Genomic DNA, 27274 nt, shown 5'->3' with positions numbered 1-27274 from the left:
GAGAAACTTGTTACCCTGACTCACTGTATTGTTTGTCACTCCATAAAATTCTGTAAGATGGACCCATTACAGTGCCAGATAAGGTGTACTTGGATGTTGCTGAATTTTCTATCTCCATTAATTCTTCTAAAATTCTCAGTTAATTCATAATGATCATTATCTTTAAGAGAAGGTGCCTAAGAAATAGGAATATCATATAGAGAAGAGGAAGCCTTAAAATGTATTGTGTTATTAAGCTATATGATTTATTCTTCTTCTAATCTGAAAGAAGTGCTGCAGATATGAGTGAATTTTATCTTTACTGACATAGAACTGATATTTTTCTTGTAGTCATTTTGTTTAATTGTAAATTGCATGAGCTTTTTCAAAGTTCAGAATAAGAGTTAAGGAGAACTAACTGACTGGCTGCTGCCAGAGGGCAGAGATTGATCTGAAATGCAGCTTTCTAAGTGAATATAAGGGAAAGAAATTGTGTTAAAATGAGACTGATGCTACATATCACAGCTTTGAAAATGTTAAGAAACCTTCTATGTTTATAAATATTGTAGATTCATGGGCATATGATGAACTGGATGTTGGTTTCACATTCTTTATTCTTAAAACAACTTGTCGACTGATTTTTTTCAGTCCATTCTTCCAAATAAATCATGGTCTATTTTAGTGTTCTTTACAATTTAGTTGGAGTTGATTAGACAGTGCATAATCTTTTCTGCTCTTAGAAATAAAACGGATTTATTATTTCAGTTTGAGAATTTATAAAAGAAACTATTTTATGTGTATTCGTGTATGGTAGCCAGGATAGTTATAATCCCATGGCAGTTTACTAGAGTCAGAATACACACATGATGAAGAAATAATGTTCAACAGCAAAAATAGTGTGTGCTGCCATGCTTTGAGAATCTTAATCGGTACTTCAAATATAATCAAGATTTTAAATTAAAAATGGGTAAATTTATGATTTATTGATGGGGTTAATTTCAGAATAAGTTTTCAGAAGTAAAACAAACAAACAAACAAAAAAGCAGTAAAAATAAGAATAGCAGTAGTTGCTAATCCCAGAGTTATGCCAGTAACTTGAATTTCAGTTCTGTGTTAGTTTTTATTTAAAATAGGATTAGTATCATCAAGCTACTGCCAGTTTAGTATTTTGAAAACATTCTGTGGGGTAACGTGAAAACTTTAATAATTTCTTCAGGTTCCTGGTGGAATTTAATCTATGCAGTTGGTGGCACTCTGATCTAACAGCTAAAGGTAAGTGTGATTTTTTTCCTGGCATAATAGCAGAAATGCCTAGAGTAAATTGGACTTTTGAAATTCAGATGTGTGTACACTGTTTTAGATTAAATAATAAACATCTGATAATAGTTTTCCTCCTATTCCAGCATCCTCTTCTTTGTTAATGTTTCCTAAACACAACAGAATTAAGATCTTCTATGAATAACCAAGTGCTTGTGTGCTCTCTAGGAACACAGTACATTATTATAACAGAAAAGTTAAAATAGTAGATAATGATTAAATATGTTTTTAAAAAACATTTCTCTTCATTCCAAAACAATCTTTGTGAATAAAGAAATTACACTGACCTTTTTTAGTTATACAACTTTTTTTTTCTAGTGATGCCATAAAATGTAGTAGAGTTATTGTGCTGATCAATGCCATTTCAAAAAGTGTACAGAAATACGACTATCTATATTATTACATAAAAAAATATTTTTTAAAGCTTAAGATAGTATATTTTATGCTAAAAATGGCTGATCTGGATTTTTTATCATTCCATTAAAAATAGACATTTAACTGTATTAAAATTCAATTTACTCAAAATATTTTTTTTTAATGCAGAACCTTCATTTGAAATAATGGGAATTTTTAATAGTTCCACTAAGAATGGGAGGTTTTCAGTGTAAGCTGTCTTTTTATATTTTAACAGACTTTTTATGGCATTTTCAGAAGTGTTACTCGAAAGTAAAGGGCCACTTTACAAGAGCAGTGCTCTTCAAGTGACAACTTAATAGGCAAATTGTGCTGTGTGTCATTGACTGGTGTAAGGATTTAAACTGAATTCTTCAGCTTCATATTTGCATATTTCTTAGCAAGCAGGGGATAAAATTGCTGCTTTAGGCTTCATTTAATATTTGCATTGCCTGGATACTAGGCTGTCTAAATGCCAAAATAATATCCTTTCTGAAGCTAAAATATCAGTCAGGCCCCTAAAAACTAAGACCAACTGTTCAGTGATTTCCCTGAGCATGAAGAGACCCATCCCTAATACTGAGGCTGTGAAGGAAAGTCAGGTTTGCTGTGCTAGACCCAGAAAATGCAAAACTTTTCCTTGAGGACTGGCAGCTGTGCCTGTCCTAGTCCTTGGTGTTTGCAGAGCAGCCAAAGCAGACAGTGTAGGAAAGAAATTATTTTTTTTCAAATGTGCTGTACAAATATGCCTTAATATATCCTGACATGAAACATCCAGTGGCACTTGTATTGTATGCTAGAGAAAATATCTTTCAAACACAACATCCTTCTTCATCTCATGAAAATCAATGTCTGATTTGTGTTTTGAGAGTGCACTCATTACAGAAGAGACAATCTTAGCTTGCAGACTCCCTTTTATTTAAAACAAAACTATCAGTGCAGCACTTTGATGGACCAGTATTATTGAGAAATTTCCATTCATGTTTTGGTTGACAGAGACGTTTTAATTTCACAAGTCACTTGTTCCATTTCTTTGATGAGTTAGGAGTATTGGAAATCCCCCCTCATCATGCTCATTGGAATGTCAATACTTTTAGGGTAAGTGCCTGCCCAGCTCATATCTGGTTAGATAGCAAGGGATGGTTGTTTGGAAGCAGCATATTTTAGGAAGAAAAAGCTGAAATATTTCAGAAGATAGCAGGAGAGAATAGCACGTGCTTAGGTATGTTCCACTGCAAATACTGTGTTACCACTAAGAGTTGTAATATTTATGACTGCACTTCATAAAATTAAAATTAATAAACTTGCACATTTATTTTTTTGCTTAACAATGCTTAACAAAGCTCAGGAAAAAAATATATCAGTTCCTCAAGTGGAGAAATTGGTTCCCACTCAAATTGTGACATTAATAGAATATGATATACTATGAAGATACTGGAGGGTCCACACACACTTGCCCATTTGCCAAACCCTACTATGGAAAATACGTCTGCACAAGATCTTGTAATTGCAATCACATTTGTAAATGAGAGAGAAGAAACCCTAAATCTTGGACAACCCCATCACCATCTGGACTCTAGTGAGGTGCAGGAAAACTGAGACCAATGAATCTTTGTCAGCCTCTTTGTTACACAAGCTGCATGTTGATACAGGTGAGGGTAGAATCAAAACACAGGTGATAAACTCCAGTCATTCTTGACAACAGATAAGGAGAAGAGAAAGGGAAGAGATGCAGTAGAGCTAGTAAGAGAATTTTCTAAAAAATACTGAACTATTATATATGTCACAACCATAGTGAAAACATCAGAAATAACAAAAATTTTCTGATCACTTTTATGAGATATGTGCATTTGGTGGAGTAATTTTTTTTTTTTTTATTACATACAAGAACTGTGAACAGTTCAGAAATGCATGCCCTGGTGTGATTGGAAGTGCAGATGTGGTGGCTCCCCTGGCACTGCTCAGTGGATGCACCACTCACTCTGAAATAGATCATCTCCAGGGGAAGGTCTGTCCAGCCCCAGAGCCTGTTCAGTGTAACCTATTTTTGTCATATCTCATCTTGTTTTCTCACTCAGTAATTAGTTTAAGATAGGGTTAACATTCGTGCTGATGTGCAAAGTGTATCTCTGTGTTAAGGAACAATGAAGGGGTGGGGAGGAAAAAGAAAGGGAATGAGGGAGAAACAGTGTGTGACAGATACTGGAGTGTGAGAGTCAGAAGAGCTGCTGTCCTGTAGTCTGACCTTGAACCAGCCCCACTGCTTCCTGGTAATTCGGTTTCCCAGTCTTTAAGATGGAAATAGTGACGCTTTTTCCTTGCATTGCAAGGACTTCAGATTAAAGGTACTATGGAGTCTTAATTATTACTATTTTGGGAAGCAGATAACAAGCATTGCTGTTGGGTAAAGTAACTCTTCTGCCTCTCCCACCCACAGAGTTATTTTAACTGATAAAACCCTCCAAAGATTCCCAAGCTCTAATATAAAATAGATGTTTTGGCTTCAGTAAAATATGCCACAATTTACATATCAAATAAATGTAAACTCCCATGAATAAAGGTTAGTGATGCACAGCACCACTGAGATAAAAATGACAGTAAATCCATCTTGGATCTACACAGAAAGAATAAAAACTCATGCATAAATGTAAAGTAGATTGGCAATGGCTAAACCATTAATAACTACTTAAACAGTGATGTCTTGCAAAATTACATTCCACGAATAATTTTTTTTTTTTTTATTTAATTGAAAAAATAGTGTTATGCACTGCCTAGGAAATCTCACAGGGTGGCAGAAGCTGAGTAACATTTCCGTTCTCTGCGAGCTCTGTAGTGCAGCATCTCATGTTGTTCACAATTTTGTGTGCTGTTCCTCTCATGTTCACATCAAGATGTTTTTTCCTGTGCCTATAGCGCAGAGGTTGAAACAAACCCTAGAGCCCTGTGATACTGAATATCCAGCCTTTGTTTCCGAGCGCACTATAAAGGAGACCACGGGGAATATTGCTTGCGATGACTGTTTCAAGTAAGCCCTTTCAATATTTTTTTTATACAACTGTTTGTGACAAAGCAATAAAACTGAATTATTCAAGGCTGTGTTGAAGAGCGTACAAGTCTGTTGTGTTTTATCCTATGTGCTGACCTCTGTCAAGGAGTCACTTCTCCTGTTACAGGGGTCACTTAAAAGTTTGATGCTCTTAAATTAAAGCCGTGCCTATTATTTTCTACCAAAAAAAAAAAAAAAAAAAAAAAAAAGTAAAAGCAGTAGAGGCTTATGTTAATTTCAAATTGTGAATGTTTTGATACTTTTCCTAAAAAAAGGCAGCATTCTAAGGCTGTAAGATTTAGATTCAAAAGGTAAGTGCTCTTCATTCTCCTGTCCAGGAGTGAAACCCTGCTGGATAGGTTAGGAATTCCCTTGTGATACAGTGAGATCTGGTTGTTTTACTAGAATGCCAGAGTTTCCTTCTTGGAACTGTTAGTCTGAAAGAGTGGGAGACGATTAAATCTATTCTCCAAACTTTCAGTGCTGGGAAGCTGAGTTAATAATAACAAATCTCAAATGACAGTGCTGTAATGTCGTTTCTACCAGTGCTGCTGTAAACTTGTCCCTTATCGAGCTAAAAGAGGAGGAAGACTTCAGTCTAGCTTTCCTCTTTCACACTGAAAATGTATTTTCTCTGCATTTGGTGTCCATGTACTGTGACAGTTTGACTGTAGTTCTGGTACATTTTACATGTAGTATTGCATAGATATTGCTTATGCAAATTTCTGTACTTTGATAAGTCTGTTAATTGGATTTCCTTTATGCTGAGAGGTTGTCATCACCAGGGAGATTAGTATTTACAGCAATAATTTGTCCATCAATATAAATGTCAGGAAGAATTTATAAGTTAAACAAAAATTGTTACAGCTCTTCCTTTCCAGCCTAAATCAATATGCAATTAGCAAATAAAGGTGAAAACTTCGCTTTGAAGTCAATAGGTGTGCTTCTGGACTTGCTCCTAAATTTTCTTGATATTTTCATTACTTTAAAACAGGAAATAGGAGTAAGTACACTGGAGATAAATTTTAAGTGCTAATATTCACTTTTCTTTTAGCACTGACCAACTTTTAAGTAGAAGGAAATTGTTAATGTCTAGTATGAATAATTGGTTTTGTATGGCTTTGTGGAATAGAAGTATGAGAGTGCTTTGTAAATTGATGCTCTGGAACCCTTTAAGTGCAACAAAAGGTCCCCCTGCCTGAAAAGTACAAACTCAACAAAATCAAGCCGTGATTTTTCCACTTGACATATCAAATACAATGAAGGTTACACTGCTGTGAGTGCTTTGTGCCAGCATTGTAGAATTTAAGCAGCCTTATTTTGTGATAATTTAACAGGAGGTTATTGGGAAGTTCTGCAACAAATTACCATGCAATCCTGGAGGTGTTCCCTGCCAGGTTGGATGGGGTTTTCAGCACCCTGGTCTAGTGGAAGGTGTTCCTGCCATGGCAGGGGGGCTGGAACCAGATGGTCTTCAAGGTCCCTTCAAACCCTAACCATTGTAAGATTCCGTTTAAATATTGCAAGCAGACATGATTCCAAGCAAAGAAGATTAATTTAGCAGGACTAGGTTTTCTCAGAGGAATAGAGATTTTAGTCTGTGTTCCTAGGTAACTTCAGGTCAAAGGAAATAAGTTTCAAAAATAATACAATTCTGCAATACTTGGAAAGCACCAAGTTGGAAACTGAGTTTAGTGAAAATTATAGTATTTCAAAAATAATGCACTAAGATCTTTTTCATAGAAAAACATTTTGTGTTCCACAGTGGAAAAAAAAATAAAAGAAAACCCTGTAAGTTGCAAACTGATCTCAAGGCACCCATTATTTTTCTCCACAAGCAACGGCAAAACCTAAAGAAATAATCCAGAAGAACTATTAGATTCTCATGGGAAAGTTGTTCGTTATATCGTTTACCCACTGTCATTAACAATCTACAAATTGCATCTAAGATTGCAGACTGCATTGGATTCCAAATATTTTTGTTATAACCCAGGACACTTTCCCGCAGAACAGCTAAGGAATTTGACCCAAAGTCCTTTGTAGACCTACATCTTCTGACCCAGTTTTCTGTTTCATAGCCTCAGTACCAATAAATATTTTTACAAGCAAGTGTATTGCTTAATATTTGTAATTTAAGAATGATGGGTTCAACCAGTCAGAATTTAGATTCAACCTTTTATACAGTAAGCCTGGAGCTGACATTGTGTCTGGTGCTTAACCTGTGCAACATCACTCTGAACCAGTGAGATTATTTTCTGTGTCCTCCTTGGATCATGTTATAGGTCAATCTGTGATATATAATTGCAAATATTTATTGCAAATAGAAGAAGATAATTGTAAATATTTACCTGATTATGCATCCCGTGGAATACTGAAAAACTACTTGAAAGACACTAGAAAAGTCAGTATTTTGTGAACAGGTTTGCAAACAAAATTGTGCAAATACTCTGCTTTAAGCAAGTTTGTGTCAAAAGATACCCCAGTCCCTGGCTTTTGTTCCTGCAGTGTCAGGCACTACTATAGAGCCCTTGTCTGAAAAGGAGACTAAAAACAGTCTCTCAGTAGAAGTAAAAATGATGACTGATGTTAATTGAAACCATATAATGTTACTTAGATAGGACATTTTGGGGCACAAATACTGTGGTTTTGCTAACAAAGTCACAGTCATAGCCAGCAAGGTCACAGGGTGAGGGGCAGAGGCTCAGTTTTATTCTGTCCTGGGTGTGCTGTTATTGATCTTGCAGAAATACTGTCCATGCAAAGAGGGGCAGTTACCAGCTATAGTAACAAAAATTCATAAACCTTTCCAATAATAAATTTAATCATGGGTACTTGGATTTAAATTGAAGTATCCTAAAATAAATCACACAGTAGAAAGGACTACCTGCTTTTTTAATAGCTGGCTCGTGTTTTCAGCCATCTCTGGGAGCTCATTCAGTGGAAGGACACCTATGCACTTAAGCAGGCTTTGAGTCAGGCACTAAATATATACAGACATATAAAATGCACTCCCTATATGTAAACTTATCTCTTACAAGCAAACTACTTTGGGATAAATTGCAACGTTTAAAAACAATTTTCAAAAATACAGGTTTTATTAAGAAAGCAGGAGCCTAAAAGAAAATAAGAATTAACATAAGAATGTCATTAGGGTCAGGATTTGGCTGTCCCACCCCATAATTTGTTGTTATTCAATATCCCAATGATTATTAAATTAATCTGTTATTTAAATAGCAATCAAAAACAAGTCAACCCACATTTTCTATGCACTGTCAACAAGAGAGAAAAACTGGGATTTTTTTGAAAAATCTGAAATGGTTTCATATTTTCCAGTAAGCTATTCCTTTTTACAGAAAAAAACCTAAAAAATCCAAACCCCATTACTTCAGAAAGCTTATATCATAGACTGTTCTGTGACAGCCTCAACGTTGAAAGCAATTAATTGCAAAGAGAAATATTTTCTCTTTATCAGTGTCAACTGGCACTCTTTCTGTGGAGTCAGAACTGCACTAATGACACATGTACTTGGTATGGGCTTTAAATGTGTTGTGCTGCTCAGAGATGAGTTTCTGGTTAGACATCAAGCTTGAAGTTTTAGACTATATAAATGTCTCAGTGCTGCTTGTAGTTTTATGAAGTGTTGCCCCAATATTTTTTCCAATTTTAAATATGTGTTAACCAGTGTTCTTCAGCAGTGCTCACTGGGTACCTCACCAGTTTTTGCCTTCTGGGGATCTCATCATAACAAATTTTAGTTGCACTAAAAGTGTCTAAGAAAAGCATCCTTAGAATGTCAAAGTTGTTATAAATTAGAAAGGATGACGGCAGTTGAGATATTTGATCATAAAATGTTTGCTAGTCTTTTTAGTATATCTTCCCATCTCTTTGTAGAAAAAATGTTTCTGTCTAATTGCAAATCTCATTTATGCATGAAAATTCAAATGTTTTTGTTAAGCTTCCTTTAGGAAAATACCATTAATTTCAGCTAAAACTGCTATGAAGGTGAGTATAGAAATTTAGTCATTTGACTATTTATACTTTAAGCATATATGTTAAAATTTCAAAGTTGTAAGGAGCCAGTTGAGTGCATAGTTGCCAAATTTGTGTGTTCACTCTGAAAACTGTGGGCATACAGACTAGGGAGCAGTTGCACAGTCAAATGCTTAAAAATTTGCCCTTTTAACCTCTCCTGTTCATGTGTGATGACATATTGGACTTGGATGAAGATCAAAAATCTGGCCCTAGTTCCAAAAAAATCCCCCTTCTCTTTTAATTGCAGCACTCATGGGTCTACAAGGTCAATACCAAAACCCCAAAGAAACTGTTTTGTTTCCAGTTGATCCTTTGTTCACAATCTTAAGACACGAAGAGGAAAGTAAATATAAGAAAGCCATATTGTCACTAGGGAAGCAAGGAAGTATTTAGGTACAATCATCCTAACCCTGGGAAAGATTTGTGTATGTTTTAATTATGCCAGATATGAAAGATGAATGTGTTTACCTTGTTGGGCATCACATGTAAATTGCTTGTTAAAATGTATAGGAACTACTTATTTGAATAAACACTGTCCCATGTGTCATCTATTTGTCCCAATAGAGTGTTAGTAAGCAGACATTTAGTTAACAAGGAAAATCATCAATAAACCAAATTGCTTCTCTTGCTTTCTCATAGAATGGGCACTGAATGCTGATTATTGTCAATAAAAGAGGTAAATGGCAATGGAAGTGTAGTTCAGGGTGACACTGAACCCTTCATGTGGATTTATAATGGCAGATTTCAGTCTCGTCCACTAAATGCACAGATTTGGCAGTAACAGATAAATAACAACACAAATTAGATGCAGACCGCTCAGGGCATGAGTATATTAGTGTCAGGAGTAGTGCAATCTGCAGACATTAAAATGGTAATCGTTTTTAAAACCCACTTAATCTCGAGACATACCACCATTTGCTAAAATATTTCCGCATTTCTTCCTCAGTAGAAGCTTGCCAAACTGCTGCACTTGATCATGTTTAAAATGTGAAAATAAATACACAGTTCAATTTCCCATGAAATAAATAATAATTTTCCTTTTCAGATGTAGTTAGTTTACTTCTAAACAAACCAGCTTGCCACATAAACCAACCAAAGCATCAAGGGCCAATTTCTTCTCTTTCGGAGCTTTATGGATGTGTGTCAAAATGTCCCTGTGTCTGTCCTGGAGCTGTTAGGGCAGTAAATTATAATAAGTCTTCTAAAAGACATTTTGGATTGCACTCTTTTTTACTGTATCGACCTCCTATGATCCTGAGGGAAACGCTGTCTCTATTTCCCACCCTTTGCTCAGCCTGTTTGTGTTTGCTCTGTTGCTTTTCCAGCAGCCGTGCCCGGTACCCACAGGATGATGTGCACGTGAATGGGTTTGACAAAACCGTGGGTTTTGTGCCCTTGTTGGGTCACAGGTGTGCTGCAGGCTGCAAAGGACTGGTTTTACAATGCTGAACAGACCTTGGTTTCTGAGAGCTTGCTTAGGTGTGCATGGAGCTAAAGGAATATCTTCATGGGAAACTTTATTTTGCATGGCTCGTGGTTCATTGTTGAAGTCTCAAGGATCACAATCTAAGCATGGAATTATCTTGTGCCTCTCTTTTGAAAAGCAGATCTTCCAGACCTGCAGAATACTCATGGCTGTTAAAAAGTCTTTGAATTTGAGGCAACAACAGCATTTCTAGAAACTTATTTTAGCCAAAACCCCAAAACTAGAAGATCCAAAAATATTTTTTCCTTGTTCTTTCCTAGTAAAAAGTATCAAATTATGCAATTTAAACTGCTAGAATTGTTTATTAAAGGTCTTTATACTTAGCTTAAAATGTTATATTGTGTGTTACCCACACTTCTCCACTTGCAGGCTGAGTAACTTTCTCTTCACTTCAAAGGCACCAGTGATTATAATGTTTGACATGCAGGTGTAATTTAAAGTCACTGTATGGGCAATTTAACTCTACCCTTTGATAATGTATATTTTGAATGTCCAGTTCAGGAAACACTGTAAATTACTATTTTCATTTAAGAAAAAAGGTATATAAAATAATAGGGCAAGACATATCTAAGTTACCAGGCAGGTCTGTGCCTGCCACTCATCAGTTTAACAATCCCTTGGGCAGTGTTCAAGGCTGGAGAATTTCTGTTTGCTTGGGGATTTTGGGTTTTTTCTTTTTTTGTTTCAGACCTTTTTTTAGTATGCTTGTTGAATTCTGGAGCATTTTAGTTGTAAGTACCCTCTGTAAGCACCATAAAATCTTGGAATTTTAGCAAAAATGAAGTTTAGCCATAGTTTTTTTCTCACCAACAGGACGAGATGTGCACTTTCTCTTGACTCCCCACTTCCAATAAAGCCTCTGCAGGAGAAAGTGATGATCTGCACCCATTCACTTTTCATAGTTAAAATCAGTATTCCATTAAAATATAAATCACAATCCACTTAAAAGTTAGCTTAATTTTACATTTTGAACAAGCATTAATAAATGTTAATGAAATGATAGATAGTAGCTGATGCAATGAAAGGATTCTTTGTGATGACAAGGGATTTAAAAAGTTGTATGTATGCCATAATATATAGAGCTGACTAGTAATATATATTATTTTATTAACAATGGCTTGGGTTAGGAAAAAATGATTGAAATTGAGAAACGTTGCAATGAATTTTTAAAGCTGAGCACACTTGTGAAGAATTGCTAATACTAGAGCATTTATTTTATTTTGTAATATTATAGGTAGATGAAAACCAATGCACACGTGGCTCAGACATGGAACACTTTCCTTTCTAAAGGCTTTGGGATAACTGAATGGATTTTAAATTTTAAAGTCTTTAACATAGAGAAACAACGTGAATCTTAAGATTTGAGGGCCATGCCAAGAACATTTGTTTATTGTGGAAAATAGAGGTTTAGCTGGCTATGGAAAGGATGGCCCATAGTGTGCTAAAGTCTTTCAGATGTGGCCTTCTCAATCATTGCTAAAGTTTATGTTAACAGAAATAAATTAACATCCTTGCTAAACACACTGTGGACACATCCACTGAGCAGTTTAGCTCCAGGATTTATTAGTCTTTTAATGTGAATCTCCTGATCCTTTCTGCTTTTCATACTTCAGTTTCTGTTGTGCAGCTCCTTGCTAGAGTTATATTGTAGATGAGATTTGACCTAAAGTTGTGGAAAAGAGTACTTACCAATTCTTGCAGTTCAAAAGTTACTTTTACAATGTCATATGATATCTGTGAGCCTTCCTAAACCAGAATTTATCAACTTGCTTTTTAATCTTAAAGTTATATTTAGAACCTAGCTTAGAAATCATATAGCATTTTAAAAAACACAATCTGAGATGTCTCTCAATACAAACCACAACTACTTGTGTAGAGCTAAAGAACTCTGCTATAAACACATACTTGCTAACATGCTGTAGTGGAACTGCATTTTTCAGCCTGGATATCTTTTCTGACCTCTGTGTTGTGGTCTTGTCAACCTGGTGTCAAAGGAAAAGTCTTTAGGAGATCTCGGATATGATTGGCTTCATGCTGGTTGCTGTGTCTCCTCTGCTGGTCACTGTGAGCACAGAACCAGGTACCCACCCTGCTCGTGGAGACCCACGTATGTCACACTCAGCTTGGGTTTGTTCAGGGGTATGAATGCTGGCAAATATTTAAAGTTTGTGGGATTTCCGGTCTTGATTTCTTTGAAAAAAAAAAAAAAATCCAGTCCATTTTAAACCTGGAGGTCGGAGACTCTCCATTGTCCTACACCTCATATGGAAGGGTGGCTGCACTAGAAAGGTTACAAACAGTGCAATTGTACTAAGGATCTTCTGTCATCCTAATGGCTCTACACTAAGTTTTTGGATGTTTGCAGAATTCCTGGCATGCAGCTGGTCAAGCACTCTTGTCTGAGCATCAGTTGTTTGAGAAAGAATCCCCTCCTGGTGGGGAGTGAGTGAGGATGGGCATTTCGGGGGGGATCCTGTCTGAAGCAGAGGGGTTTCCAGCCATGGCACAGCTCTGTGGGGCTCTGAGCATTCAACAGGCACAGAACGGTGAGGATGGCACTGCTCCCCTCAGTCCTCAGTGCTGGACTTTGCTCTGTGCTTGCACTGATCCCAAACTGTGCTGCAGTCAGTCAGGCTGTATGTGGTGTCAATATTCTGCTGGCATGAGGTCAGGATCCAATTACAAGCCCGAGGCTGGGAGTTTATCTGCCTCTTTTCATGTGAGAGAACCATTAGCTGTGAGACAGCCATTTATATACTGCTCCAACTCTCAGAAATGTTGTTATTGGCATATATGTTATTTTTACAAATTGCATTAGATATTTCATTCTCTATCATCATTTATTTGGAAAAAAAAACCACAAAAAACCCCCAAAAAACAAGTAGCTCAACTTGATTGTGATATAAACATTTCATTCATTCATTGCAAAAATGTGATAAGCAAGAGAGAGGTGAGTTGGAAATGTGGCTAGCAGCCTGGAAAACACATGATAGGAGTTGGGAAACAGCAAAGTGGCTATCTGCACTTCAGTTGAATGCTTAAAGTTTGTTCCAGACCATTAGGGTTGAAGGTTTGCAACCAACAGTTACGTGAGTAACACATATTTGAGTGCAGTGTGCACAATATTTTCCATTTACTCTGCCCTCATACTGGTTTTTTTTCTTTCTCTAAAAAAGGGGAAAGATCACATTTGACAGATGTGAAATGTAATCCCAAAGTTACAACTCATCTTAATCCAAAATACTCCAAGTTCATTAATGGAGGTTTGTAGGCAAAAAATACACTGAAATGCCCAGAGGGAAAAGGCTGAATTTACAGTGATGCTCCATAGCCAGAGTGGCCACTGAGGGCTATCTAAGCTGAGGTCCATGGAAATTTAGACACTTCCTCACATTTGTGCGTTTTTTAGGTTGCCAATTTGAAAATATTGCCCTATGCTTATTTCAGTTCAAACCACTCACAGTGAAATTCTTCCATGCTTTGTGGGATTTGTCTGCCTGAGCAAAACAAGTGGTATTTAAAGGATCTTTTCTATTGTCACATAAAAATGATTGATATGATTATGTATGTGCAGGAGTGACATTTGCCAACACAATACTCTGACATCCTATTCATAATTTGATTTTAAGTCCCGCAGTCATCACTGTGACATTAAAAGATAGTAATAGTGCTCCAATGGTCATTAAGGAAACAAATGGAAAATACATACACGGATTTTTTTTGCCCTTAAATCAGGCTGCTAAACCTCCTGAGCATGGAATTAAAAGTGAATCTGAACAGTGAATTAAGTATTTTTATGACTAAAATCCTGCCTGAGCCATGTGTTTGTCGTGACCACATATTCTACTGTAGAGTGTCTCTTGTTATAAGCACAGATATAACAGCAGGGTATTTTTGTAAAATTAAGAGACAATACTGATTATAAAATTCTGCATATAGATCTGCAATTATTACTTATGAACGAAGTTTTTTAAAGCAAAGTGCAATAATGAAGTATTTCTGTGAGAAAAAATGAATTCATTTTTAACAGGAAACACACAGCATTGTTGTTGAACAAGTATAATTGCTTTTAGTGTTGTTGCTTTGTTCAAATCCTCTCCAAATTACAAGGAAATATCTTCCACTCTTCAGTATAATGGGAAGATATTCTCTCTAAATGTTCTGGTCCTACGAGCATAGTTTTATCCTGTCTTCTGAGTTCCATGCTGCTTGACATTAATTCTGTTCTCTCTAACACTTTACAGCTTTTGCAGCTGTTTGAAGAAAATAGGGAGCCCTGGATCTGAAAATCAGAGATTTCTGAATGCTCTCAGGAGGTTTTCCTGCCATTCTTTGTTGCTGAAACAAGTCTTGTAGCAGTGTCAGTAGCCACCAGCTAATGGCAGCAGGGCTGTGGGCTAGGAAAAGGAAAATAGTTCAGTGTGAACAACCAAGCACTGGTGGTGTTTGGGAATCGTGAGTCTGAACTACCCATTATCACTGTGCCCTCTCTTAGAGCAGCCTGGCCCACCCTCAGGCCCAGACAAAATATTCTGTGTTGAACCAGATTCACTGGGGCTGTGGAAGTGGCTGCTTATTAGTAGGGAAGCCTCACATCTGTGTTCAGTTTATATCCTGTCCAAAATTTAACACCAATGGACAAGGAAATTGATGACCTCTCCTGCATGGAAATACAGAAATAAACTGCTCAGCTGTAGTATTGATTTCCATTAACAGCAGATGCTGTAGTCAAATAGTGGAGAGTAAACAACTTAAAGGTTAGGTTTGCTTAGCTGGATGAGACACATTTCTGGCATGTCTGAAATAGAATTACCTTAGCTTTGCCTGTTATTGATCCAGCTATGCTAGGAAAGGAAAGGTGAAGCCAAAAGTATTTCAGAGACAAGATGTTAAGCCTACCACATACAGATTTTGCACCATGTGATTGAGGTATTTGTAGTGAAGCAATGACCTGCATTAAGAAGGGAAATCAGTGACTTACAGAAATGTGTGATCTTCAAGCTGGCCATGAGCTGGACTTAGTCTGTCAGGAAACAGAGCAGCTAGGAAGAAAAAAGGGCACAGCTCTGCCTTGGTCCTGCTATGCCTGTTTCCAGCGACTTGGGAAATGCTCCAAAATCTCAAAGGAGACAGACTGCAGAGGCCTCATGGCAAAGCCACCTCCTGCAGCAGAGGACAACCTGCTTCCCTATATCCTTTCCCCCAGGGCACTGCTTGTCCTGTCATCCCTGTCCTTTGCTCCATCTTGGAACATCCTCCTCTTCCAGAGAGGTTTGTCCTGCTCTCAGTTCCCTCACTAACACTTTACCACCCCAGAGGTTCAGAGACAGAAAGATGGAAGGAACAGAAAGAAGGACAATGTGGAGAGAAGGCAGTGCTGCAAGGGTAGTGTCAGTTCAGTCCCTGCTTCTGTACTGCTTAATTCTAATTATTTCTCCTTACAGAAGAAAGCGGTCCTTATAATATGAAAAAGAAGTGACATTTTGGGAGTTAGGTTGGGGGCTTTGATTTATTTGAGGTTTTTCTTAAACGTAGTCTGGGGAAGAAATTTTATAAGAATAGAATATATATTGTATCTCTTTAAAGACTTTTACATATGCAAATAAAAGAGAGAGATTCCAATTTAACTTTAAACCAAAAAAACACCAGCAAAACAGTTTTGAATGCAGTGGCTCTCTAAGGATAGGTGTTGTAGCCCACACTTAGCTTTGGGTATCATGTTTCACCCTGTTGCATTTCTCTGCAGGATCACTCTCCATCCCTTAGAGAGAAGGACCCTCCTGCAGATGATGACTGAGACCCCAAAGCCAAGCTCCTGCCCCAGATTATCCCTGCAGTCTGTGTCTCTGCATGTCCAGAGTTGGAGGTTCCTTCTGATGCAGGACCCTGAGTTATTGTGCTTAAAGGCAGCAGGTGTGATTGCATTACAGTGCTGGTGTGATGCTTTCCAAGTTAGAGGCTGTCTAAAGGAATTAGAAAGAACTGATTTTTTTTTTAGGAAGAGTCATTTAGCCACCAGACACACATTAAAAGTGTGCTTTTTTATCATGCCTTCAGAAGCATGACTACCAAATATAATTATGAACACAGCAGTACTTGAAGTCCAAGTCTCTTTTTAATTGCACAATGAAAAATTCATTTTCAAGGAGCAGATTAATAAGTATTGCTTTTTTAGCAAATAATTTTCACTTCCAATTAAAACATGAAACTTTTTTTTTCCAAATCAATTTGCATTTTATTTGCACACGTTTTTATATGGACCAAACCCAAAAGAGGTTAAAAAGAAATCAATACTGTGTGTGCAACATGACAAAATTGTGATATAACACTGACTCAAAATAGAGAGTTCCTTGCAGACTTACTCTCTGTTGTTATTTTTTCTTCAGTTTGGCATAACTAGATTTTCTTCCTCCTTCTCTGTCTACCCCTTTCAAGTATTAGATTTCTTCCTTCCTCACCTTCCCCACAAAGTCAAGAAACAGTTTGTTTTCAGGTCTGTTTCAAGCCTCTGAACCTGCACATCAAATAAACCAAGCTAGTTCCTCAGTGGATGAAAGATGGAGGAGAAATTATTAATAAGCTTCTTATTGACTCAGTGTAGCTTCAACAGGAACCCCAACAGTTTATTCTGTTTTATATTTGGAGATACATGCAAGCCTATTCCTGTGCTGCCCCTATCCAATGATGGTGATGATACTGCAGTAAAGTAAAAGGATTCAAATCAAAAGTTTTACACTGCTTAAAACAAAAAGAGCTTTATCCTTTAAATATGAAACATTCTCCATAATAATAAGGCACTTAAATGTAGGCTTTCTTTTGATTGTTAAAGCAGCAATGAGTTCAGCCAAATCCCTTACTCGGTCCTGGAGAGTTGGTTTCCATATTACCAGGACACAAATGCCAGCTTAAGCCAGCAGGTGTTCAGGACTGGTTATTGTAAGAGGAACTTTAGAGACTCACAGTGGATCTCACAAAAAGATAATACCATTCTCCCTACTTTGTCAGCAACTTTATTTCCCACTGCAGCCATGGAAGCTGTTTGCTGGAGGTTTTTCTCCCTTGCAACAGAACCTTGGCGTACACACTGGAGTATTTTGGTGGAATGTCTGAGTCTCTGAAAGGCTTTGGTCTGACTGTGTTCATGCACCTTTTGTTTTCTCTGAATATTTGGTTCCCCAGACTTACCAGCATGAATGTTCAAAATGAATTTCAAAGATGCATATGCATGTCACCATGGGAACTGAAGGCTGATCTCAAGCAGCAGAGCTGCTGCTGGGAGGATTGTGTGCTTTATCCACTTTGGGCATGGAAGCAGTGCCATGTGAATTATCTGAATAGCCACACAGCAACTGTGGTGGTTACAACTGGCACAAATTCCTTTGCCACTGATCTGGTGAGGGTAAGAATATCTCATGACTGTGAAATGATCTTAAATTACAGTGGCTGAAAGAAGTGTATTTTGTTTGTGCAAACTATTAATAGAATAGAAAGCTAAAATGAATATTTTTTGCCCTTATTTATTTGCTCGGCTCAATCTCGGTCTTGAATCCTCTGTTTTCACTTGTTGGCATGTTGGCTTTACAACTTCATTTCTACATTATGTTTGAGAATTGTGTAAGGGGAAACATCTATATACTGCTTGATGGAAGAAAACATTTCCTTTTAAAATTACTTTTGGTTGTAGGATGAGAAGCCAGTTGTTTCACTTTTCAAGATATTAGTTAAGTTGTTATTGTGTACTAAGGAAAAAAATGCTGCACTGAGCCAAAAGTTTCACTGTTTTATGGTTCTTTATAGTAGTCCCATGCTTTGTGGCAGCCACCATAAGCTTAGATGCATCACAAACCTCTGTACTAGTTAAACAGACTGTAGGTCTGTAAGAATACTCACTAAACAGAGTCAGTGTCATTAGTTTATACCCACAATATAATTCCTAAGGTAGCAAAGAAAGTTTTTTACTTAACTAATATATTGCTTTTTGAACTGCCTTTAATTCATAATTTCCATCCATCAATGCAGGTACTGCATCCCTCAAACTGATGAAGTCAAAAATTATGAAGGCTTGCAGTAATAAAGCAATACAGGAAATGTTGCTAGGCTTTGTAGTTTAGCTGTGTAGTAATTTATTCAGCATCACAGTTCTGTAGTTGAAACATTGTTCTGGATTAAGTGCTTTCATCCCATCTAGGTGAAGTGACAAGAATTTTTCTTCCCCTCTCTAGTTTGAGGAAGGAATAGCCTTATACTGCATAGCCCTTATGGTACCTCAAAGTGGGTGAGAGAAGAAATGGAGTGGGAAATTGCCCAGTTTTCCTGAACTGGCACCTTTAAAGCTGGCTGTGGGGTACAAGCTTTCCACAGCTTCAGTGTTCACCTGGGGTTACAAAAAGGAGTATCACAAAAGGGCTTGAATTTGGGCACACCACAGGTAAAACAAAAGAGTAATTACTCCCTTCTCAGCGAAAAGAAATTAATCATTTAGCATCAAATTAATTGTTAAAGTACTTTATGTCCATTAGGTTCTTTTCTGAGCTAGTTTTAAAGATACAATGAATATGTTTCAGACTGCACAAAATGCAAATTGTGCCAGTTTCTGGCAATAAAAGTAATGTTTTTCTATCCTTTACTGTTTGATTTATTTCTAGCTGTTTTGAGAAATTCATGCAGTACAATTTTGGTGCTATTGCCTGCTAAAGATTTTCCCTCCTTTCCTTTTATTGGCCCCATTTCTCCCACACACAAATCCACAAAGCCACAGATGCTCCATTACAATGATGTCAGTCTTGCTACATGCTCCAGCTGTTTGGTAGGTACATTTATAAAGTTCAGCCTTTTACATTATGCCATAAATGTATATTTCATGTATAAACATAAAGTTAACATATTGCAGATCACTCTAAGTGTAATTTTAATGGAGGTTCAGTAAGTTTAAAAAATACTGAAAAGCATTTAATCTTTCCGTTGGCAACATTTTTATAGTAAGTTTTCCAAATCTTTTTTCTTAGGCTAGGTTTAAATATTCCCTGCCCTCTCTGCTATTTCATCTTCTGTGATCTTTGGAAAAAGCAGGGAGTTATTATAGTAAGACAATATGTATTTTAAAGAAAGATGTCTGAGGAAAAATATGTTTCTCTCCACATCTTCTTGGTACTCAAACCCTCACTTAGCATTCTGTACATTTACCAGCAAACCACGCTGCAAAACACCTAATTCTTGGAATTTCCAGATTTCAGTGATACTCAATATGGCCAATATGCTGCTGATAGGACGTATAAATTCTAACAGATTCTTTTAAAATTTCATGAAGAATTGGGTCTGAGCCTTAAAGACATTCTTTGTATTGTGTCCTGAGTTTCAAAGGAAAGGCTAAATAGTGTCCGTTTGACTCTGCCTTTTGCTCCTTTTCTCTTTGGTGTGTGCTTAGGGGTTCAGCTCACTGAAACTCTGAGCATCATTGACTGGCGCCCACAGGATCCTTCTCAGATCTGCCCTGGGTGCTTTCCTTCTTACAAAAAAGTCTTTATATTTTTGCTCTCCCTAGGAGTTGCCTACTTTGTCTTCATTTGAATGTGGTGCTGAATTATCATTATATTTGTACCAGATATTCATTATTCTAAAATAAATAGCTTTGGAAGATTTGGAGGCTTAATCTCTGTTTTGTTGGCTCAGTAATAAAATGCCTCTCAAGAGGACAGATGAAAGCTGAGATCAGGAGTTGCTTCAAGCAAGACCCAGAGTGCACAATGCCCTAAATACAACTGTAGAGACTCGAGTTTGGGACTGTGAGCTATCAGTGTGTGGCTGCAGAGGAAGGAACCTTCATTAGTGTTGTGGATCTGTCCCATTGCAGACTGTAAATACATAAAGGTCTGATAAACTCCTAACAAGAACCAGTGGCTCAGAAATGCTGATAATGTCACCATTATTTGTTTATTATTTGTTTTGTTTTTAATTTTCAGGTCTTTTGTTATCCAGCAGATCCCAAGTAGCAACCTCTTCATGGTGGTGGTAGATAATGAATGCTTCTGTGATTCTATCCCACCAATCACCATGGCACCTATAGAAATAAGATATATCCTTTTACTTACAAACTGGTCAGAAAGAGATTCAAGATGCAAATATTGAAAAAATTCTTATCATGTAAAACTTGCATTGCATGACATCACTTGGATCCTATGTAGCATAAGGTCATGGTTATCTTCAGACAGCTGAACATCTTCAAATTAGGCACTAAGCAAGTAATTTTATTATAAGAATGGACCTCATTATATTGGAACTTATATAATCCTTCTAATATAGATATCTATTTAAGGTTTGAATGGAGCATTGAAAATGTTTCAGAATCCTGCTTTCCAAAACTACAAAAATTTAGCAAAGTAAATATATCACTTTATTTTTTGGTTGCCCCACTTCTTATTTTTGCTGTTCTGTAGTTCAGGTAGTTCAGGATTAGTTTTTTCCCCTAAGTTGGAATTTGTCAAAAGCAGCCTGCAGTGTGTTTTTATTGCAGACTTATGGGAAGACAGGTCAGCAATGTAAGTGCACAGGTGCTGTTGAAAACACAGATCACAGAGAGGAAAGCACTAGAATAATTTTATTTTTCTTGTGGGGACCACACATATCACCGTGGGGTTTTAATGGAGAGGAAAAAAGGAGCTGAAAGATTTTCAGTGTATTCATTTCAAAACACTCCCATGAGAATTCAGTGCTCAGAGCATCTCTCCTTAACTGCCTTGTACATAATGAATCCCTCAAATGTGAACGGTTAAAATCTCAGAAGATAAGAAGACGTCCAGAGTCTTGTCATGGATTTCACCCTGAAGTAAGTTTCTGTCTACTTTTCCTTTCTTTTGGACCCTGGTAAATTTTTTAGTTGTTTAAAAATAATTAATAGGAAAACTATCTTCCAAAATGAAATGTTGGGAAATATTCGGAAGATGGGAAGTGAGGGATATTTTAAGTGTTACAAGTCTTTTTGTACTCGTGTAGACAATGTCTTGAGTGTCTGCTTTTTCAGACTGGTTTGTATAATGTCAGAGAACGTGGTAGGATGTGAGCCCTGGCAGCCAGGCATATCTGAGAACTTACTCTGGCTCAAGCAGTGAGCACAGGATTCCTTGTTAGAGATGGCTGGGAACTTTGTGCTGTTAATGTTCGCTTCAGTAATTAGCTTCAGTGTCACACGTGTCATGCTATAGTCATTATGCTCACACATAATGTTGCTCGGGAAGGACAGTGACCCCTCTAGTACATACATTTACTGCTCTGTGTTCTGCAGAATACTCACACAGTGCCAAGGAGAGCTGATAGGGAGCAGGATGTGATTACAGTGGCTTGTCCAGCATAGGTTCATAGACATCTTTTTCACTGTGGAGTTACTTTAATTTCTGCTTCTGATGGTGTAATGCAGTGTAGAACAAGACCTGAAGTATAAAGTGGAGGGGATGGTGTAGTGCTTGTTTCAGTCTACAACCTAAACTTGTTCAACTCAAAACATGTACTTATATTTAATTTATGGGCTTTGTTGTTTGCACCACTGCTCTTATGCCTGTGTTTGCTAAAAAATCATGTCTCATAATTGACTGTAGAGGCTTGTATTTATTTTCCTTTGTTGTTTTATTTTCTTTAGGAAAATGCAAGAGAATGTGGTGGTGTCTCAGGCCTTAGTGCTAAACCTTCTCTTGTTCTTCTTCTTCTGCTATTGACGATTTTCTCCAGGTGACATTGACTGATGTGTTCAACTGGCATGCTAAATCATGGATAAACTGTGAACTGGGAAATGATGCAACATAGAGGACATGAAATATAGTCAGAGCATCAGCATTTCATGATTTTAAACTGTTGGTGATATAAATTCTTAAAGATATGTTGAAAAAAGATTTATCTTTTTACTTTGCAAGTCATGCAGATGTGAATTTGGCATATGGCAGTCATGATTCATCAAAAAAGGACTTGGTAGATAGAGGTGACCATTGCTTTGTCCCATTGAAAACAACTTAAACTGTGTACTTTTTTCAATAAAGTATATTAAAATCACAGTTTCAGAGTGTATTTTAAGTATGCTAATATATTTGTTCAAATAATGAATGATGGGAAGAAAATAAAATAAATGGATGATATTTTATTATGTTTTTAGCCTCTTTCTGAAAAAATTCAGAGAAGAAATGGGGTCTTGGCTTTACAATAATGCAGAATAGTTTTTATTAACAAGTTAAAGAAACACCTATGTGTGTATGAAGCTGAGCAGGTAATACATGGTGCTGAATTATAAAGAAAGTTTCTGGAAATAGCTATAAAATATCTGCATTAGAAAGTGAATCAAAGCCTTATTAAAGCCTTGGTTCTAACTTAGGCAAGCTTTGGATCCAATTGGTTGATTTGGCTGCAGATGGCAAAAATCAAATACTTTTTATCTGAAGGAGTAGGAAGATGTGTAGAGTAGCCCACATCAAAGGGTGACACTGTTCTGCTGCTGTCCTGCCCGCTAGATCTCAGGCAGGAGAAGCTCGTGATAAGGAAAGTGATAAGCAGAGAAAGTCTCACTTGCAACACATCTGTGTCAGCAGAACCCATTATTGCTTTTCATGGAGTGTCCCTGTTGGTAGGCAGAGATCTAGACCAGTTTGTTTTTATTCCAGGCCTTCCATTCTTTGTAAGGGAAATGAGGTAATGAAGGTAAGCATATTCCTTTTGCAATTGGCAGCAAAGTCCCTGCTGTGGATATATTTGCTGAAGATTTTGATCTTTGAACTAACTTTATCAAGGTATCAGTAGTCTCAGTTTGTCTTTGGAGTTTTTTATACTCCAAGTATAATGCTATCAAATTCCAAACTCCAAATATAATGCTACTCCTAGCAGAATGCTATCAAAGGATAACCTGCCCTCCTAACAATATAATACATTAAATGCAAAATAAAATGCCACTGTTCTAAATCTGGTGCTTGGAGACTGCAGTTTCCTGGCTAGGTGTAAGTTTGCTTTCAGCCTTGGATAAATGCTAAGCAGATTTGCTGTGTATCTTGGTTGGGAGCAGGGAGCTGGGCCACTGAGAGGGGCTTTGTTTTAAAGGATACTACCCAGCTTGTAAGGGGAAGAACTAGTAAAACAAAATTTCCACTCCAATGCTTTAATGGGTTCAAATGCACTGGTACTCCCTCTGGTTCTGAAACCATACAGGTCTTTATACTCATAAATCTCTTTTCCTCATGTCTTCTATTTTTTTGGAGTGTTTTCCTAAAGACTTCTCTGTCCTTGCTTATTGGTCTCAAAATCTCTCACTATGGAATAATTTTCCAGCTGATGTTCAGTCAAACTGTTGTCCTAGTGACATGCTCTGCTTGCTAAGCAAATTGGGAACTCAAGGCATTTTCTCCACTTGGGCTGACATGGATATCCTGCTGTTCTTTGCTTGCTTTTTCTCTGAGCCCCATTCCCCCTTACCGTCCATCATTGTCACAAAAAATTAATGTCAGTACTTTATTTACAAAGTATTTTAGTTTCTGATTCTCCTTCTAGGCTTCCAGAATTCACAACACTGCAGCCTCATAACACTTTCTTGTATCTGATTACATTCTTCTTTAATGATACTTAATAGCTATAGCCAATACAATACAGGTGATTTTCCTTGTTAGTAGAAAGTGGGGAAAAGCATCTTTCTCATTAGAGCTATTGAAAATCTCTGCATACAACTGTCTGATGTGTTAATCATCATTGCTTACAAAGAAAGGAAATAAATTAATGGAGAAAGTTTATTTCTACAGCAGCTAGGTGAAAATCCATAATAGTAATTCATCATTCATTTTGGAAAGAGGTGGGTGGTTTTTTAATTGCAAAGGAGCAGGGAGTGACAAGAGAGATTAATGTATGACAGTCTAAATTAATATAGAGAAAGAGATTAAAATATGAGTATGTAAATGAATATTGTTCACAGAAATGTGGCAGTTCATTTTCACACAGTAAGGCAAAGTTATGAAGGCAGAATGCACGGATGTACCCAAACAAGTCACTGTGTGAAACAGAGTAATCTAACTCAATTGGTAAGTATAAGAACATTTTTATAAGTTGCCGTTTCTCTTATTGAAGCTAACTTTTTTATTTTGTATCTGTTCCTTGGAAGTTTCAGCTGCAGTGTGAATCCAGGTTGGTAAAAGCCCAGTCAGGAAAGAGGGACACAAGCCCAAGGGACTCCGGGGGGGTGTGTGTGCTCCAGCCAGTCCCTTCTCCACAGGGAATGGCTGCAGCAGGAACAGCCTGGGCTGAACACAGAAATGGTGGTTTTGAGTTCCATGGGACAGAGTTCTCTGACAGAGGCTGGTTGAAACAGATTTCCAGAAAAGCTGATCTTGTGCTAATGCCTTAGCATTTGCTGGTCTCTGTGTCATTAGCTCTGAAGGTGTGAAGATACCATGCCATGAAGTGGGTCCATGCTGCCATTCAGTAGCCTGTGGCATAGAAGGTTATGGAATTGGTCATAGAAGGTCATGGAATTTGATTTCATTACCTCACTAATCTGAGATGCTATTCCTCTTAAATACTAAAATTATTATGCAAGGTCTGATGCAAAGTCCATTGCACTAAATAGCAAAACAAATACGTGTGCATGTGTGCACATACAGCTGCATATGTGTGTGCTAAATATATTTTTAATACACGGGAAAGTCAGACATTTTCTGTATCTTTTATCTCCCTGAATCTGGAGACAAATCCAAGGAGAACTGGGACAACTGTACAGTCATTTTCTGCACAGCAAGAGGCAGAGCTAAAAGCTTTAGCTTTTGCAGGGCTTGGATCTATTTTCTTCTTTACTCTCTTTGCTAATGGCATTGATTTGCAACTTATTAGCCCCAGCTGCCTCCTCTTCCTTTAATCTTGATAAAGTAAAAGCTGTCTGGGGGCTCGGGGCTGGCCATGGACACACCATTTTCTAATGGTTTTGTGTGGGAAAACTGTCCATAACTGTCAGTGCTGCAAACACGCCTTTAAAATCATGCAAGCCAGAGAGCCTCAGGCAGGTTTCCACAGCTGTGCTATCTCCTCTCATTGTTTTTGTGACACTGAGACTGCCTGACCCACTGTGTTTTGCTGCCAGGGCCAACTCTGCAATATGTGTGTTCGGTGACACAGGTGGTTGCCCAGGGCAAGAAGATATTAAAAGCAGCAGTAATTGTTTCATTGCCTAAATGGCTTCAAGAGAGTGTTTCAGTTTTCTTCTGATAGCAGCAGCCCCAGAACAAGGCACTGGCCTGTTTAGCCCTTGGAGTTCACGAGGCAAAATAGAAGTTTGGCTCGGAAGGTTTGTGGCTGGAAGCCTCCAGTTATTTCCATGTGTTTCCTGAGCCCTTTATAGCCTCCGAGGACTTTTATATCTTGGGACTTTCAGGGCCTCAGAAATTCCAGCTCATACAGATTTAATGTAAATAGGCACTCACAATTGGAAAGTTTTCTGCAGAAGAGTGCATCAAAACCTTTCACCCGTGGAAAATATTTATATTTGATTTTCCTATTTGATTATTCTTTTTCCCTGAACTGCCCCAGATACTCCCAATAATATGCAGCTTTTTTTTTCTGCTTGTTCAAATCCTTCCCCATGTATTTAGCTGCCTTGTTATTTATCTGGTGTATAACCACATATTCCCTGTGACAGGCCCAGCTCCCATGTATCTCCTGAGAGAAATAGTTCCCATGTACAGAGTCCAGAAGGTCTCACTGGAGTTTATCACGATCCAATCACAGGACAATTTTCTTCTCTCTTGTCTTTAGCCTCTAACCCTTAAGCTCAGATCATATTTCTTCCAATATAATAATATTCTTGCTGTAGTTCCTGGGAGGATTTATGTCCTCTTCAAGATTCAGTCCTGTGTTTCTTCCCAAGAACAGTTTTTGGAACTGGATGTTATAACTTGGATGTACCAACTCAGAGTCTATTCCTGTGATGCTCTGAGTGGAAGGATGTGTCTCCAACTCTTCCAGACTTCTTTCCCTTCTTCCCAAGGTAACCGTGGGTAGCTCAGCAAATGTTGCATTATTGTTTGTACTTCAGTACAAATTATTTTTGAAGTCCACAGTTCTGCCTAGCAGATGCTTTGAAGAATTTCAAAGCACAGTGTTATTCTCGGAAGGACTCATTGATTGTTCTGGCATTAGACATTCTTGATTATTTTCTCCTAAGTATCATGGTGTCTTAATTAAGAGTAGCCAGTCAAACTGGCTTGTGGATTGATCCAGCCATCCAAGTGATGAGAGGCTAAAACCTTAAGACAATTTCCTTTTCAACAGTTTTAGCAGATTTGATTGCTCATCACTGTGTTAGGAATAACCAGGTAATTGTGTTTGTGTCACATTACCCTCTGACACCTCACCAGGTGTCAAAAGCTCACATTTGTTCTCTGCTCTGCTGCTAACACTTTCTGGCAGCAAATGGGTTGTGTTGACGACGTAGAAATTTTCAGGTAAAATTGACAAAATATTGTGGAATAGTATGGGGAAAAAAAATCAATGCAATATCACGAAAGTGGCATGAAAGCAACTGTGTTCCCTGTGATATTTTCCTCATTAATTGCAAGTCTTTTGTTTTGATTAAATGGAATTAAGGCTAAATTTCCAGTCTGTCATGTCACAGTGCTGTGAAATCCAAGATGCTTTTGAAGAGTTGAGCTCCAGTTCATTCAAGTAATGCAGAATTTGGTTATCTTCTACTTGAATTCTTTTATCAAGAGATTATAAGGAGTTGACAGCTAGTAGGGCCTCTGTAGGATCAAGCTGGAAAGCTGTTTTTTTCATTCCAGATGTGGTCTTGAACTGCACTTACATGTGTTTAAAGCAGCCTGGTAAGAAAAGGTTACACTTGACAATTCTGAGTCAGATTTGAACCTTAACACCAGAAGTTCAAGTGGTTAATGCTGGGTTTGTTTGACTATGTTAGGATTTAGTTTGCAGCTTTAACATGCTGGGTATTTCACTTCCAGGAGAAAGGGAAGATCGGATTTCAGTTCATGGTGAGAAGTGTTTTGAATCAGCTATTT

At 37.5% G+C, this 27274-nt stretch overlaps 1 protein-coding gene across 4 annotated transcripts in view; it reads left to right on the top strand.

Moving 5' to 3' along the window:
• The window catches only part of CACNA2D3 (calcium voltage-gated channel auxiliary subunit alpha2delta 3), a 386281-nt gene extending 363904 nt beyond the window's left edge, over nt 1-22377 (top strand). For 2 of the 4 annotated variants that reach the window (XM_088171533.1, XM_088171532.1), the window contains 5 exons: nt 1196-1251; nt 4603-4714; nt 20213-20328; nt 20996-21075; nt 21883-22377. In XM_088171533.1, coding sequence (XP_088027659.1) covers nt 1196-1251; nt 4603-4714; nt 20213-20328; nt 20996-21075; nt 21883-21975 — 457 coding nt within the window. In that variant the 3' untranslated portion in view covers nt 21976-22377. Of the gene's footprint in view, nt 1-1195; nt 1252-4602; nt 4715-20212; nt 20329-20995; nt 21076-21882 lie in introns of those variants that run through there. The other 2 variants (XR_015806076.1, XR_015806075.1) reach the window with 1 other exon arrangement.
• The last annotated feature ends 4897 nt before the right edge of the window (nt 22378-27274 follow it).

Source organism: Sturnus vulgaris, chromosome 11 (genome assembly GCF_052056855.1).
Source record: "Sturnus vulgaris isolate bStuVul1 chromosome 11, bStuVul1.hap1, whole genome shotgun sequence".
In the NCBI taxonomy this organism is placed as follows: domain Eukaryota; kingdom Metazoa; phylum Chordata; class Aves; order Passeriformes; family Sturnidae; genus Sturnus; species Sturnus vulgaris.
This window is presented reverse-complemented; position numbering and strand designations above follow the sequence as displayed.